At 41.5% G+C, this 16,151-nt stretch overlaps 1 protein-coding gene across 7 annotated transcripts in view; it reads right to left on the reverse strand.

Annotated features, from left to right (window-relative positions):
• The window catches only part of HECW2 (HECT, C2 and WW domain containing E3 ubiquitin protein ligase 2), a 259,192-nt gene that overhangs the window by 15,266 nt on the left and 227,775 nt on the right, over positions 1 to 16,151 (reverse strand). For all 7 annotated transcript variants that reach the window (XM_053283122.1, XM_053283121.1, XM_053283118.1 and 4 more), the window contains 3 exons: positions 15,232 to 15,345; positions 2,699 to 2,851; positions 268 to 366 (listed from right to left, as the gene is read on the reverse strand). In XM_053283122.1, coding sequence (XP_053139097.1) covers positions 268 to 366; positions 2,699 to 2,851; positions 15,232 to 15,345 — 366 coding nt within the window. The remainder of the gene's footprint in view (positions 1 to 267; positions 367 to 2,698; positions 2,852 to 15,231; positions 15,346 to 16,151) is intronic.

Raw genomic sequence — 16,151 nt, forward strand, 5'->3', positions numbered from 1 at the left:
TAATTATTTAATTTGTGATGCTTCCCCCCACCCTAAGACACAAAGTGAAACCCACCACTTTCATTTAAAAAAAATCATTTCTATTTTATCTTTCAGAATTCAGCATCATCAAAAATATAGCAATTGCTCTATTAATATGTAGAAATGGGAGCATTTCTTAAAATTATTTTATTTTATACAGGTATATTTTATATGGGTATATCTTTTGGGGACAATAAATTTATACACCAATGCATTACACTTCATGTAATCTGAATTTCTACTCACATTCTGAGGAGGGCTTTATAAAATGGCCGTGTAAAGAAGGCATCTAACAAATACTGATGTATCAGAGCAAGACCAAGAATTCGACCACTAAACCTGAACCTAAAAGAGAAAAAAGTTAAGATATCAAATCAGAGTTCTTGCTGGTTCAGCTATTAGCTTTTTCAGCACAATTCATAAAAGTGACCAAGGTAAATCATCAAATAAAATTGTTGAGATTCCATTCAAACAAAGTAATTTGACAGGGCCTTTTTTTTTGTTTTTCGCATTACATGTTCATAACATTATTATTTAGATATGAAACTGCATTAAGATTCTGCACACAGGGGATCTACCTTTTAGGAAATGAAATATTTAAAAATTCACTATGTAAGGATAGGACCTAGGTATTTATGATGGACATAGAGTATTTATGATGGAGGCATAGGATTTGATATTTATTTAAAATATTTAAATAAACCACCCAACGTTTCTGAGCAGTTTACAATTAAAATCATTTAAAAGATTAAATCAATTAACAATTAACATCATTTAAAAGATTAAAAAAATTAAAACCCAGTATTACAATTATTTAAAACTATAAATCTAATTAAAAGCCGGGGTGAATAAATGTGTCTTCAGCGCCATTTTAAAAGTTGCCAGAGATGGGGAGGCTCTTATCTCAACAGGGAGCACATTCCAAAGTCCAGGGGCTGCAATGGAGAAGGCCTGTTCCCGAGTAGCCACCAGATGAGTTGGCGGCAGCCGCAGGTGAACCTCTCCAGATGATCTTTTCGTAGGCAGTAGGGCTCATGGCAAATCATATTTTGAATCATATTCTGGGTTCTCACAACTTTCCTATCAATCAGTCTTCTGAAAGATGGAAGTTCCATGGGAGGAAGTAATTGCCCACTTTTTTCTGGCAAGGCTCCTGTGTCTTTGGCATTATCACAATGGTAGAAAATTCATAAGGTGAAGCTTTTCTCAGCTCAGAAGGGCAGGTGTGAGAAATGTTTTACCTGCTGGATTTCTGCAAGCGAAGCAGGTTGTTAAAGGAACAGCAAGCTCTGCAAAAGGGTGGGTACGGGCACAGAAAAACCCACAGAGCTGGAAACCCCAGGAATCAGAGAGATGAGACATCGGTCCATGAGGGGGGAAATCCACAAGTGACAATAGTATAATACTTCAATTGGGACCAATTTAAAAGTCACAGTGAAAGGATGGGGGTGGGAGGGGAAAGAGGCATATTGGAAGTGCTCCAACTATCTGTAGTTTTTAAATCTAAAGATAGTTTAGGGCATCTTATGCAACCTTAGACCAGCCTTTCGTAGGTGTGAAGCAGTTTCTTTAGTCACATAAGGCTGTTGGGATGAAGATGTATAACTATGTTCCCTTATTTTGGAAAAATTAACATCTTTTTTTGGGGGGGGGATACTTCTTTGGTTTATGGATTATGGACATTACAGAGACACAGCTGCAGTGTCCTATTTGCGGAAAGCCAATTGATGTATATTTTTAATGCAAGTCATGTTGTCTATTTCAAGCGAGAATAACATTGTATTTATGCAGATTTCAATATTATTTATTTATTCATTGCTGTGTAGACAATGTAGGTCAGGCATCTGCTAAGGTGTGTTTCAGTTTGACACTGACCCTATGGTTAAAAAAAAATTCAATGCAAAACAATTCAAACTACTGTTGGGAACTGCACTATTTCCTGTTTAAGAAAAATGGGTCATTTCCATTGCCCCTCTAATCTGTATTCATGGAAAGGGTTCAAATCAGTGAGATGGAGTAAACACTGAATGAAATCTCCTCTTGCTGGCTGACTTGACTCTGGGTTTAATGTTATTCTGCATTTCATGCCCCAAGAGTTGACACAGTAAAGACTGTCTGCTTTCTAGTACAAATTCTGGAGTCCCATGGAGCTTTTAAGAACCACAGTAGTTATTTACAAAACCACAGCCTTGCTGACCATGTGAGAAACAAGAGCAGTGTTTAATTCAAGAGAAAAGGAAAAACAAATTTCGCTGCTGAATTATGAAGAAGCAGTTTTAATACTGTACCTGAAGTTGAGTTATTTACAGAATCCTAGACTACCCATGATTTGTTGTAGTTCTTGTGTTTTGATGGGTTTGCTGTTTGGGTTTTTTTGGCACCGAAGGATCACAGCTCAGGGGTGGGAAGGCTCTGGAGAAGCTCACAATGACCTTGCATAACCTCCAGTACCAATTGCTTGTGGCTTGCTGTTGATTTGAGCATGCCATAAAACATTAAGAAAGGAACTTATTTGCCATGCTATCTCCTCTGTTATTTGACAGAGGAAATAACCTATTTTACCTTGAACTAATGAAATTTCATAGTAAGAGAAGCAAGTTAGTTCCATGGGCAAGGCTGTCTAATAATTTACAAAAATAACAGAAAAGAATAGAAAATGATGACTAAGAGTTCTTACCATTCATGGTGATTGTCCACAAAAGCAGACATGGGACTTATTTGTACAGTGTATGTATCATTGGCTGAATATTCAAATAAGCCATAATATGGGTTGAAGAGCTCCCTTGACACCAAGAAAAAGAACTCCCTTGAAGGTCCACTGTAGTCCAGCCTTTAAGAGAAAAAGATATGCAAGTTGACTGAATTAAAACTATTTTCTCGATAAGTCTACTTGTTGCCTCACAGCAATGATCTTGATCCTTGGTTCTATTGCATGCAGCTACAGAAATGAAAGTCTACAAAGCAATTTAACAACTGCTTATAGTACTCTGAATTTTGCTAAACTAGTTGTTGTTCCCAAATTCCACCTTGGATAGCTCCAATTGTTTTAAAAGCTCTAAGAAAGAGGTCTGTAGGTAAGGATCTTCCTTTCTTGCTCCTATGCAGCGGAAGAACCAGCACCTGTTGAATCCTTCCTTACTACAAAGATCTCAAAGGACCACCAGCCACTTTCCCACAAAGCTCTTGAAGGGACAGGATCTCTCCACCATCTTGCTGGTGACCTGAGGACTGGTTCACCCATGCATGCACATCAGATGATCACTGTATATGTTATGACTGGCAGCAGGTCAGACTACTGAAAGGTATTGGGATGAGGGTGACAGCAAAGCTTCACCTGTTGTTTGTGGTTTGTAGCTGTGATGCCCATTCACAAATGCACACCATCACTAGATGCTGCAATCATCAAGTTATGAACAAGTATGTATGAAACCATCTCTGAATGTCCTGCTCCAATGACAATATTCTTCATCACAACAACTCTTGGCTAGTTTTCATTTCTGCCTCCTAAATAGCTTCTGCTTTTAAAATCAGTCTGAGGCTTTTAGCCTTTCTGAAGAAGGAGAGAGGCATAATGCCTTCCTAACAACTGCAGCAAATAGCACATCTCAAATGAACTATTCATATACTAGTGTTTCACAAATCAATGCTGGAAATAATAATAATAATAGAAAATTGAATTGTACTTTTGCAAAATGGAATCAATATTACAGTTTCACAAGTTATCTTTCCCATCTTCCTATCTTTCCAAATAATTGGAAATTATTTTGTCATTTTTCTTACTTTATATATATTTTTTCCTTCAGGGTACTGCGTTTTGTTAAGGAATCTATATCTCTTTGTTTAACAGAAGCAGTAATCGTGAACTGTCAGGAACTGAAAGAAGTCTACTTTCCAAATGATGTTTAAGTTGACAAACATTGGAGAGATTATCTCATAGTTTAAGCAGCTGTGAGATAATTCACTGCCTTGTATTTCTCAAGGGCTCATAACCAGAGGGGATGAAAGTAGTTAATACTCAGCAGCAGTGTTCCCTCTAACAAGGATTCCCAGATGTTGTTGACTACAACTCCCATAATCCCCAGCCAAAGGCCAATGCAGCTGAGGATGCTGGAAGTTTTTTCCCCTTTGCTTTGTTTTGTTGCACACATGTGAAATTGCATTATTTTTTCCTTGTTTTGCATTTGTACACACATGAAGCTTCATTATACTGAATTAGATCATTGGTCCATCTCTGATTGGCATTAGCGCTGCAGAGATTCAGGTAGAGATCTTCCCAGCCCCACTTTTTATTGCAATCATCTATGTGGATCCAACTTTGTATCACTCTCACAATACAAAGTGGATTGAAATGTTCAAAGTTCCAGTGACAAATTTGGGATATTCCTGTCTGCACCATCCAACACATGCACAAGTCTGAAGGAAATGAGCAATGAAGAGTCTCCTTTCTACTGAGCATGTTTACTGAAGTTCAACATAACAAATGGGCAAAAGAATCTCTCTCCTTTCACTCAGCAGACCGTCCTGGCTTTCAAGAGGAGCAAAGTCAACATTGAGAACCACTGAGCAGTGGTTCACTAGGAAGAGAGCTGCAATTAAAAACAAAACAAAAACAAAAAACCAGAAAGGGGCATCAGTCCCCAAAGGCTGAGAAACAGTGAGCTAGGATAATCCATCCAGCAGAGCAATACTATATTTTCAACCATAAGGGTTGCTGTATCAAGAAGTAATGATTGCATTTGTGCACACAAACTCTAACAGTTCATAGTTTTATTTTAGTTAGGGATACAAAGGAAGGCAGAGTAGAACATTCAAATATGCAGTCCCTCACCTCCAGTCTTAAATGGTACAGTCCCTAGAACTCTATATCATGTGGTTTATCTGGATGCATAGATCAGCTGTAACTCAAGGAAAAATAAACTGGGTACATAAGCTGCATGAGTGCTCACCTATCTTTGAATCACAGCCAAAGCTTACAATAAGAATCCTGACTTACTAACCAGGTTTCCTTTTTTGTAAAAGCTTCAGTTGGATTTAAGATGGAACCTCATAAAAATTCATGTTGCGTAAGTTTAATTCCAGAGAGATGACAGGTATGATGATGAGAATAATGATATACAAATGTGTGCCTCCTTAAAAAAAAAAAAAACCCTATAGTTTTTGGCCTAGGGGAAAACAAACACTCCAAACCTCATTTAACTACTTGAGTGATAAAAGTAACTCCTCTTCACATTGTAGGGTGGATCTACCACACCTTCCCATTTAATAAATATAACCACTCCAGCCTAATCTGAATTATATGAGTTCCAATAAGCTTTTGTTCAAACTTAAACGTCTACTAAATAAAGAATAAGGCACATAACTGGTCTGTCCAAGAGCAGTTAAAAAAAACTCTGTAGCCTGGTGACTGATCTGGACTTGGTTTACCAGTTTGTCCACTGATCATTGCCTCTTCCCAATCTCCCCCCTCAGTTTGCAAAACAGATGAAGAAAAAAAAAACCCTGAACAAAATCCCAGAAATGGTTTCAATGCATCTTTATTGTATAAACAAATCCAGAACATATACTGAGTAGGTGGCAAGTGAAAAACAGGATTAAATTTATGCTGTTAATGATGTTGATGCTCTCCAGCAAAGTCACTTGGACCATACCCAAAGCTATTCCTTCATTCAATTTGGTTGGCTTCAGCTGAGAGATAAGACCATCAGCCTGACAAACCAATTAAAAGCTACTGATGGAGAACTCAGGGATATGGTTTAGAGAGCTATATTCCTCATTATAATTTTGTATTCCTTTCAGGGGGGAAACTCCAACTATGTCCGATGAAAAGGTAGTCATGTCTTTGCTCCTCAAACATCTGAGAGTCCAAGGCAATATAAATCCAGATTCAATCATTACCACATCCATCCCACAGAGAGAAATGTTTATCCTTCATCTTCTTTTCTACACCCATAACTGTCCAAATCTAAAGAGTTAATTCAATTAAGTGCACATATAGTTTCTACAGGAAGTGTGACTATCCCTAGGTCATATGGTGTCAACCTATTCACATTGTTATATGGCATTTAACATAGGCCATTCCAAGTGCTACCTGGACATCATCAGGTGACTATCTGATGATCTTGTCTGTGAATTATAGGCTGCAGTTTGATTACTGGGTCAGAAGCCAGGTTTTGCTTCCCAACTGGAATTAATTGCGCTGAATATCATCCTAAGTTTTCCATCTGTCACGCTGTGGATTTTTTAACCCCAGATATAAATCGGGCTATACTCTAATGTGCAATGAAAAACATGAATTGTGTGTGCACTCCTCCCCGACAGCTTGCAGGGACTTCGGGGTAAATTTGGCCGATACATCAACGCACACCTTCATTCCGGAGCTGATGCAAACTAAAAGCCAGGTGTGAAAAACATCCAGGAGAGCTGGTAGCAGCTGGAGACAAACCTCTCCCAATGACCTTAATATGTGATGAGGATCGTACTGAAGGCGGTGCTCCTAGGTAACCCAGTCATAAGCCATCTAGGGCTTTAAAGCTAATTACCAGCACTTTGTATTTTGCCCAGAAACATACTGGTAGCCAGTGCAACTGTTTTAAAACAGGCATAATATATCTCTGAGAAACCAGAGACATTCTGGCTGCTGCATTTTGAACTAAATGAAGTTCCCAGATGACATACAGCCCCACATAGAGCGCACTGCACTCTTGCATAGATCTTACTCTCTGGATTAAGAGAGTTGGTTTCCTCATTTATTTCTAAACTAGCTGACCCGTGCAGCCGCCGCCACCCTGCGGGGGCCGAGTGCAGCCGCCGCCGCCTCGCCTCCGCGGCCGGGCCCGGCCAGTCCCGCTGCCTCGCTTCCGCGGCCCGGCCAGTCCCGCCGCCTCGCCTCTGCGGCCGGGCCCGGCCAGGCCAGGCTACCTCTCTCTCTCCTCCCACCCCCCGTCTCCGGCAGGGCAGAGTGCGGCCGCCACCGCCAGCGGGCCTGGCCGGCCCCAGAGTGCCACCGCCGATGCCGCGGCCGGCCCCAGAGTGCCGCCATCAGGCCCGCCGCCTTGCCTCCGCGGCCAGGCCCAGCGCGGCCAGTCCCGCTGCCTTGCCTCCGCAGCCGGGCCCGGCCCCGCTGCCTCGCTGGGCCCCGCCGCCTTGCCCCGCCTCGCTGGGCCCGCCGCTCGCTGGGCCCCGCCACCACGGCCTGGCCTGCCGCCATCGCACTGGGCCCGCCGCCTTGCCCCGCCTCACGGCCGGGGCCGCCGCCACCTTGCTGGGCCCACCGCCTCGCTGGGCTCCGCCGCCGCGGCCCTGGGCCCGCCGCCTTGCCTCCGCAGCCGCCCAGCAAGTGAATTCTCCTGGGTGTGCTGCCAGCCAATCAGGTGCCCCCTGCAGCCCAGCCAATCAGCTGGGCTGCCGGGAAGCATTTCTCCTGGGCACACCCAGGAGAATTATATATATAGATTATTAATTTCTGTGTTCTTTCTGATTAAATATGTTGAAATTCTGCCTTGGATCATTCTGCAACACAGTCTTAAGGGCTGAACTAGACATGACTAACTGTGTCACTGGCCCTGGCGCACTTCCTTTTTTCCTTTAAAGAGGAAATGTAGCAGGGGTTGAGAAGCTTTAATCCTAACCCCTTTCTGTGATCCTGATCCAGACCACTCCCTCCCCCATGTTTTATTTACCCTTAGAAAAATGGCTCCCATTGGAGCCAATGGAAGCTCCCCCTCCCGCCACCAGACAAACCGTACATGCAGACTACTGATCTGGATCTAAACTATGGTGGAGGGGATAAGGCTAAACCTCTTATTCCCTACATAGTTGAAATCCCGATTGTTTCCTCTCCTGTGTATGCGTATGCTATTACCACGGCCAATGACACAACTAAAGGGCATGCCTAGTCTGGCCTTTAGCCAAAAGTATATTACAGAAAGACCCAAGGCCAAAGTTTAAATATAATTAAGTCACATTAAGTTTGACCCTGACATTCACAATATCCTCTGTTGTTCTGGTAGGTCTTAAATTACCACATTACAATATAGTTACAGCAATGGCTTTGAGGGAAATTTAACAGTATTGTACAAAGCATAAGAATGTGCAAACTTCCTGCCACCAAATCCAGTTTTGGTGTGTGTGTGTGTGTGTGTGTGTGTGTGTGTGTGTGTGTGTGTGTGTGACTCATCCTAGGACCATATCTGAGGCAAGTAAGGCAGATACTTTGTTGGATCCAAGGCATGAGATAAGATGACATCAGAGGGCTAGCCATCAACAGCTTGAACATATTTCAGGTGGGGGAGATGTAAAAGTTATATTTTGAATGAGACAGAGATGCAAAGCAACAGGAAGCACAAACCACTTATACTTCCTGTTTCCCCAGAACATTGTCACATTCAAAGCTGCTCTCACTTATGCTCAGATTCAGTGGCACTACCTAACAGCCACAGAGTTTGGCATTATAATTCTTCAGAGCAGAATCTAATCTCTGAAGTTAGGCAGCATATTTGTCATGTCCCAAATTTCTGTCTTTGCTCTATTTCCCAAGGAAGCCAGTTTTTCCTAATTTCTAGAAAGTAGCAACAACCCTGCACTATCATCTAGTTAATGATCTCATTAAAACAGTAAACCAGTGGTTCCAAACTGGGAGCCGCCAGATGTTGCTGAACTACAACTCCCATCAGCCCCAGCTACAATTTATTGTGGCTAGGGATATGGGAGCTATAGTTCAGCAACATCTGGAGGCTTCCAGTTTGGGAACCACTGCCATAAACTATACAGATATAAGGTTTCTTGCCATACCTAAGGAAGTCACCTTGCAAATGAACCTTTTAATATTATTTCCTTGACAAAAACAAACAAGCATTTAAAACTTGCTGCCCATTTCTACTAGACGCTAACATATCACTGCAGCATCACCAGTATTTATCAATGGCATCAGTCTTCAGCCCACCCAATGAGGCTGTGTTTCTTTTGCCGGGCTCTAAACTGGATTAATGTGTCTGTATAGTACTCAGATAGATAACTGAGATAGATCTTATACTGCAGCTTTCAATATCCAGCCAACAAAGAAAATACAAAACAAAGATTAGCAGTAAACAAATGTGATTTGCTTCTATGATGGGATTAAGTAACCAGTGCCAATCAAATGTTACTAGAATTCAAGGGTTCTTAACTTGGGGACCATGACTCCCCCGCCCCCGAGGTTCATGAGACAGAAGTTCAGGTGGTCCATGGAAAATCTTTGATGCCTCAAATTTAATTTGCTTCCTTCCTGGTGAGCCAGAACAAAAAATTTCAAAGTATCTATCCTGAGTACTTATTGTTTCTCTAACTTTTATTAGAGCCTTATGAAAATATATTACATAAATTGGATGGGGGTCATGGGTAATTCTTGTGAATCTGTAGGTGCAAAGAGGTTAAGAATCATGTAGAAGAATCACGTAGGGGAGAGGAGAGCTGGTCTTGTGGTAGCAGGCATGACTTGTCCCCATAGCTAAGCAGGGCCTGCCCTGGTTGCATCTAAATGGGAGACTTGATGTGTGAGCACTACAAGATATTCCCCTCGGGATGAAGCCGCTCTGGGAAGAGCAGAAGGTTTCAAGTTCCCTCCCTGGCACCTCCAAGATAGGGCTGAGAGAGATTCCTGCCTGCAACCTTGGATGGAGAAGCTGCTGTCAGTCTGTGAAGACAATACTAAGCTAGATAGACCAATGGTCTGACTCAGTATATGGCAGTTTCCTATGTTCCTATGTTGGAGTTTCAAGGTGCATGATTGTAAATTGAAGCCCTCTGGGTGTCTTATTAAATGTATATATAGCTCTCTTTCAATGTGACACCTTACATACAAAATGCTATCTTTAGAATGAACACAGAGCTGATAAGGTATGAGATTTGAACTGCTGTTGCAATCTTAACAACATTTGTTATATTGTTTATTATAGAATTGATAACACTTTTATTCTGTAGTCCTTCATGAGGAAGCCTAATCGAAAAATAATGAATATCCGGACAGTTTTTAAGGACTTACTAGCAAAAGAATTATTATTACAAGCTCCAGATAACAGAACGGACTATTATTACAACACATTTCTCTATGCTAAGGACCTACAAGCGAAAGAATTATTATCCTTACAAGCTCCAGATAACAGAATGGACAATCATTACAGCACATTTCTGTTTGCCAACATCTCTTATACTTAGTGAACTTATTTTGGTGTTCTGTTGTAACATCACAGTCCTTCATACTGATTTAGCAAGATTGGTATACTTTTACCATCTTCATTATTCTGTGCTCTGGGCAACTTTGGACATTTTTTAGTGTTCCTTTGAAATATGTATGTTTATTTAAAGAATTATTTAAAGAATTTAAGACACACACATATATAAATATAATTATTTAATTTCTGAATTTGCATGTTTATATATATTTGCTGTTTGCACACGGTTTATTGCTAGTTTTGGTTTGTTCTTTACACGTGTGGCCCTTTTGTTACATGTTCCATTGTATTCCTTATGGGGAGCATGAGAGCTGGCAGAAAACTACACCTGGTTACCTTTGAGATACAAAAGTGAATAATGGTGGCTGAAACACAAGCAAATAACACAACTATTTTCTCTCCTATTCTTCAAGAGCAGGCAGGTTGGTCTGATTCACAGGGATTCAGTCCATAAATCTGATGGGGAATGAAGGCAGTTTATACTACAGATCTATTTCTTAACAGCCATGAAGGGAAATAGCTCGTCCTGGCCTCCCAGATGTCAATATTGTAGGAATCATCATCATCATCATCAACTCTAAAGATGCCATTAATCATCAGTAGCACACAAATGTCTGTGTTTGGGCAAGATGAGAAAGGTTAACAGTGTCTGGAAACATCTTCAGTGTTGCTTGGCACTGAGTATGGCAAAAGGTGTGGAAACCACTGCAGGCAATCACTGAACGTTTCCTGCTCTTTGGATTGGCAAGTGGTCAATAAACTAGTCTATAATCAGGGTTGCAGGCCTCTCTTTTCAAGGCTAGATGCCCTATTTGCCTCACACTACAGCATCTATATCGTGAACATCTGCATATGGGTTCAAGATTGGACTTCTCTAAATTGACCACGGCTCTTCAAACAACAACAGCTGTCTGATTATTATTATTATACTAATTAAGCAAGATCTTCCTTAGACGGAACTGTAAATTGCCAGTCATTATGTGAGAATGTGTGTCTGCCCCTGTTTGCAAGCCTGTTTCACTGGGCATGGATTTTGTAAAAATGTTGAGGGTGTTGAGGAACTGTACTGAGTGTATGGATCCTGCAATTATCTGCAAACATAGAAAGTAATACATATTTTTGTATGAGTCACAAAAGGCAAGATTCTGAGAATTTCATTTTTTTTTTTTTTAAGGAAGCTTCTAGCTCCTATGACTGCAAAGAAGACAGGCTTTGAAGCATATGGGCAATGGTGAGATTTCTAAAGCCCAAAGAGTGCTCAATTGGACTTCCTGCCAGCAGTGAGATCTGCATAGCTCCTTGCTCCTCCTCCTACTAGAAGCAGAATCTCTTGAGCAAAATAAGGAAAGAAATACACACAAATGCCTCTGATGCGGAGTCTGCTGTTACATCTAGAGTTGCTAGATACTGTGCTGCTGCCATTAATACTCGTCGGCGGATGATTAATAAGGGAATTTTATTGTTTTAATTTAATTTATAATATCTATTTTATTGTTATTGATACATTGTATCTTAACTAATTTTAAATTTTTATTTGCTGATTTCTGGTTCTGGTCAGTGACTGTAACAATAAAGACTGACTGACTGACTAACTACACACAAATGTGTTGCATTTGCTTAGATTACAGAACTAACCTTCAGGGCTCACTCTCCCCATAGACAGTCCACACACACACCCCTCAAGGTTTCCATCGGGTGCACCGCTTCATGTGCTGTCATTGTGGGAAGTAAACTTGATTTTTGCAAGAAACAGATTATTCTCTATCATTGCTCGAGGCTGCAGCACAGCCTCTCATCAGAAGGTCTGCTAGAGCACATTTCTGTGGGTATTCAGGATGGGTTGTAAGGCCCATCTTTTCACAAGAACCTTTGGGCAGCCATTTTTGATGTTTAGTTGCTGCTGAATGCATAAGGGGTTTTTGAGACTATCTGTTGTTGTTGCTACTTACCCTGAGGACAGGAGAAATGGGTTAGAAATATTCAAATCCAGATAAAACATAAGAAGTTTTTCTTGAAGAAGTACTGGAAGTGCTGTGGCAAAGAACTGATTTTTCTAGAGCACGATACACATATACTGTAGCTGTGACCTTATCTCACTATGAATGAACTTCATGAACTTTTTAATGGGCTTTCATCCTGGAAGTACCCAAAAATGTTACTAGGTTTCCCCACAGCTGATTAGCCAAAGTACAGGGGGTGGGGGGAGACTGCACTGGCTGCAACTACAACATGCTACAAACTGATATCTCCTTCCCCTTTCCTTCTCTCTCATATGGGGGGTGGGGGGTGGGATCAGGATTAACCTGGCTTGCTGTTGTCTGCTGTTCACATGGAAACAACCTAATTCCAGCCACTTTATCCAGCTCATTGCATACAAATGATTAATATGGCTTCTGCTACACTGGTCATTTATTACCACTCATTTTGACAGTTCTTGTACAACTGAAGCCTTGGCACAAGACTAAGAAAGAGAGAGGCAATGTTTGCACACAATAGGTGCAAGAGTAGATGTCTTACTGTTCTAGCATGGCTTGTAGCTTGCTAACCTTGGGGAGCTAAAATAAAATTCATATTGTGCTGCTGGTTTGATAATGTTCAGACCGTTCTGTGTATTTTGAATCACATTATTTTTGAAAATTCAGTCACAGGAAGATTAGTAATCATTGTTCTGAGTGTGTATGCAAGTGTTGCAGGATTTTTTTTACAATAAGGAGCTCTGATTACTTGCTTCACCCTTCCGCTTTAAAGTACATAACTCTTTGAGCTTTTAGTTTTAGATGCCATATTCTTCTGTCAGCTGAAAAGGCTCAGAGATAAGAGATTTCATTTAATAATGTAAATACAAGAACAGTGAGAAACAAATTCAGAATACTTCAGCTAAATGGGATGACTGCTAATTATAATGCTGGTGGGATGACGGGTGGGGTGGAATCAAATCTATAAGTTAACTATTCTAACCAGATGCATGTTGGTCTAATTTGGGGGGGGGGGATTCTATAGCTGTTTTAATGCATTCCCAAGGGATTATTTATGCACTACTACAGCATTTAGCATGGACAGTGATGTGGTTTCATGCCCTTCATAGATGATTAAACAAAAATTATTTTTTCTTAATACAGTACTAGCATATATCCAGTGCAACAGCACTATATCCTATATCTGTGTCATGGCAGAGAAAGGAGCCAGCCTCTTAAAATGAAAAGGCAAGATGTGCATTACAGCTAGAGAATGTACAGCCCTGACAGTGATTAAACAATAATAAATAGCAAAAAGATGCATCAAGTGGCAAGAAACTGCGGTGGGAGAAAAGAATAGCCTTTTTGTTACTGGTCATTGTTGTTAAAGGGCTAGACAAACATTTCATTACCACTGCAATTTCAGCACAGGTGTGCTCTACCTTTAAAGAGTTTACAATTTAAATTAAAACAAAGTTATAACCACAATCTGGGGGCTCAAGGGGAACAGAAGAGTTGTCTCACTAGTGATAGGATGGTCATAATTCAATAAGTGCCCATGACAGATCATCACATCCAGGATTGTAACAACAATAATTGATGCACCACTAAGACATGGCAGAGGGAAATTTCCTCACAGCAAGAAATGATTCTGAAATGATGGCTTCTGGGGGAAAGTGTGATTACCCAGGGCAGAAGTGTTATTCTCTAATAAACTCCCAGACTGCTTGTTGTACACACACACACGTACACACACACACACACACACACACACACACACACACACACACACACACAGACTCTTAGTGAAATTATATAATAGTGCTCATATTTCCTTTAAAGAAGAGTATCTTGTACAGAACTAGCAAAGTACATTTAAAATAAAATAAAATAAGAATAGTAGTTTAGAATGGCACAGTCAAAGGAAGTGGAAACTGGAACTGACCTTTATTTCTCATTTAAATTTCTTTTCTAAACACAGCTTCTAGTGTTTCCAAGTTCTCTCAAAGGGTTGAACCAAATTTTGCAATGTCAACCTTTCTCCCATCTACTGCCTAAGCCTTTACCACAACAGCTGTGGAAATTTCGAATACACTGTGGCTTTCCAGGTATTTACCAACACTTGATCCAGCCCCTGTTAGCAACTCGTGTTTTTAATGTAGTGAGGGTTGGCAGCATTCACTATGTGCAGCTTTGAGGCCAGGGCACCCTGCTAATGAGGCAAGGTGAGGTGGTCGCTAGAACGAAAGACGGGTAGAAGTGGTGGACCGACTGCCTCTGTGGACCTCCTGCCACCTCCCCAGCGTGTCACTGCCCAAAACATTTATTCTCCTTGCACTCAAAGAGCTTCCAAAGGCACTGCACAGGGATGGGAGCTGCTGGAAACCTCCCCTTCTTGCACAGTACCCGTGCAGAGTCTTGCAAGGGTTGGATGGAGTGCTTAAGATCCCCCACCCACCCGCTTGAAATCCTTTGCAAAGGCACTGCACTGGGATGGAGGCTACTGGCAATCTTCCATTCTCTTGTAGCACCCCTGCAGAACCTTGCAAGTTTCAGATCGGATGCCCCAGATCCCACCCTTGCAAGGCTTTGAATGTAGGTTGAGGAGAGGAGGCTGCTTGCTTCTTTTCAATGCCACAGCTCCATCCAAACCTTGACAGGTGGCCAATGTGATAAGAAGTTGCCAGCAAGCAGCATCCTCTCCTCAACCCTCTTTGTAGGCTCCAGAGAACAGGGCAATGAGGCATTTTGTGTCTAGCCTTAGGCACCCCGATACCTTGGGCCACCCCCAATTGAGCTCTTCCTACTGAATCAAGGATTTAGAAGGAATCTATTTGCAAGCCAATTCAAAACACATTACAAAGCTAGAGAAATTAATTATTTCAGAACAGCTGTAGTTTCCTAGGCTTATGAGAGGCATTTCCTGGCTGTAATCCTTCCTCTTTTTGCTCTAGACCGCAAAGAGCATGATAAAATATCTGAGCACAGCTGCAAAGCATAGTGTAAAGTACACACTGTATTGGTGACCACTTCCCTGTTCTACTCACCCTTCTTCTCCAACAAATGTGACATAAAGCTTATTTCTTTGCAGGTCTTTTCTTGAATAACCCATAATTTGGTTGAAAGCATCTTCCAGCAAATGGTCTCTCCTGATAATTAATCTGCAGTGTGAGACAAATGGATCACAGCAATTCACAAGCTGCACTTTAATGTTTCTCTTCAATCCTATGTTTAGACTGCTTGGAATAAGTTACTGTTGCAGATTGCAGCTAATCTATTCTTTGATCCAGTGTCAGCAGTTTAATATTTTTTCAGATGGCAATTTCCTGGGCTTCTGGTAAGGTCATCTAGGGCCAGAAAATCCCAGGTAAAGGTGGGTACCCCCCCACCTCCCGGATAACCCAGATAAACCAGTTGGCTGGACAGCATAGCCCACTCTGGTCCTTGCCAGCCATGTGAACCAGTAGGGAAGCAATGTGTGGCAGAAGCACCCAGCGCTGCCTCTGACATCAGCGAGGAAGGAAAGCAAGTCCAACAAGCCCCCACTTGTGAGGATTCTAATGTCACCAAGCCAGGTGCCTCTGGGAAGATCTGTGGTGTGGTGGGAGCATCAAGTCGCCACTGACATCAATGAGGGCGAAGGGCAACTCCATCAAGCCCCTTCCTATTAGGAGTTTTCTTTCCCAGTTTATCCCGGCTTCCACATCTCATTCTTTCCTCTGCTATCTCCCTAGTATCAGTTTTAGATTGTGAGCCAACAGTGACCAGTCTTACCAAATAATTACCCATTACTTGTAATTTGCCATGTACAGAGATGGTGCTATACAAAAACAAACAAGGACTTGTACAGATAGAACCATCCTACAGGTCTGGACTGCAGGTATATTAAGCCATGAAATATACTTCCAACACTAACAATTAGCAGTAACTGGAAGTGCTCTTAGTATACAGGCATACTACGTTATTT

Source organism: Hemicordylus capensis, chromosome 1, assembly GCF_027244095.1.
Source record: "Hemicordylus capensis ecotype Gifberg chromosome 1, rHemCap1.1.pri, whole genome shotgun sequence".
NCBI lineage: Eukaryota > Metazoa > Chordata > Lepidosauria > Squamata > Cordylidae > Hemicordylus > Hemicordylus capensis.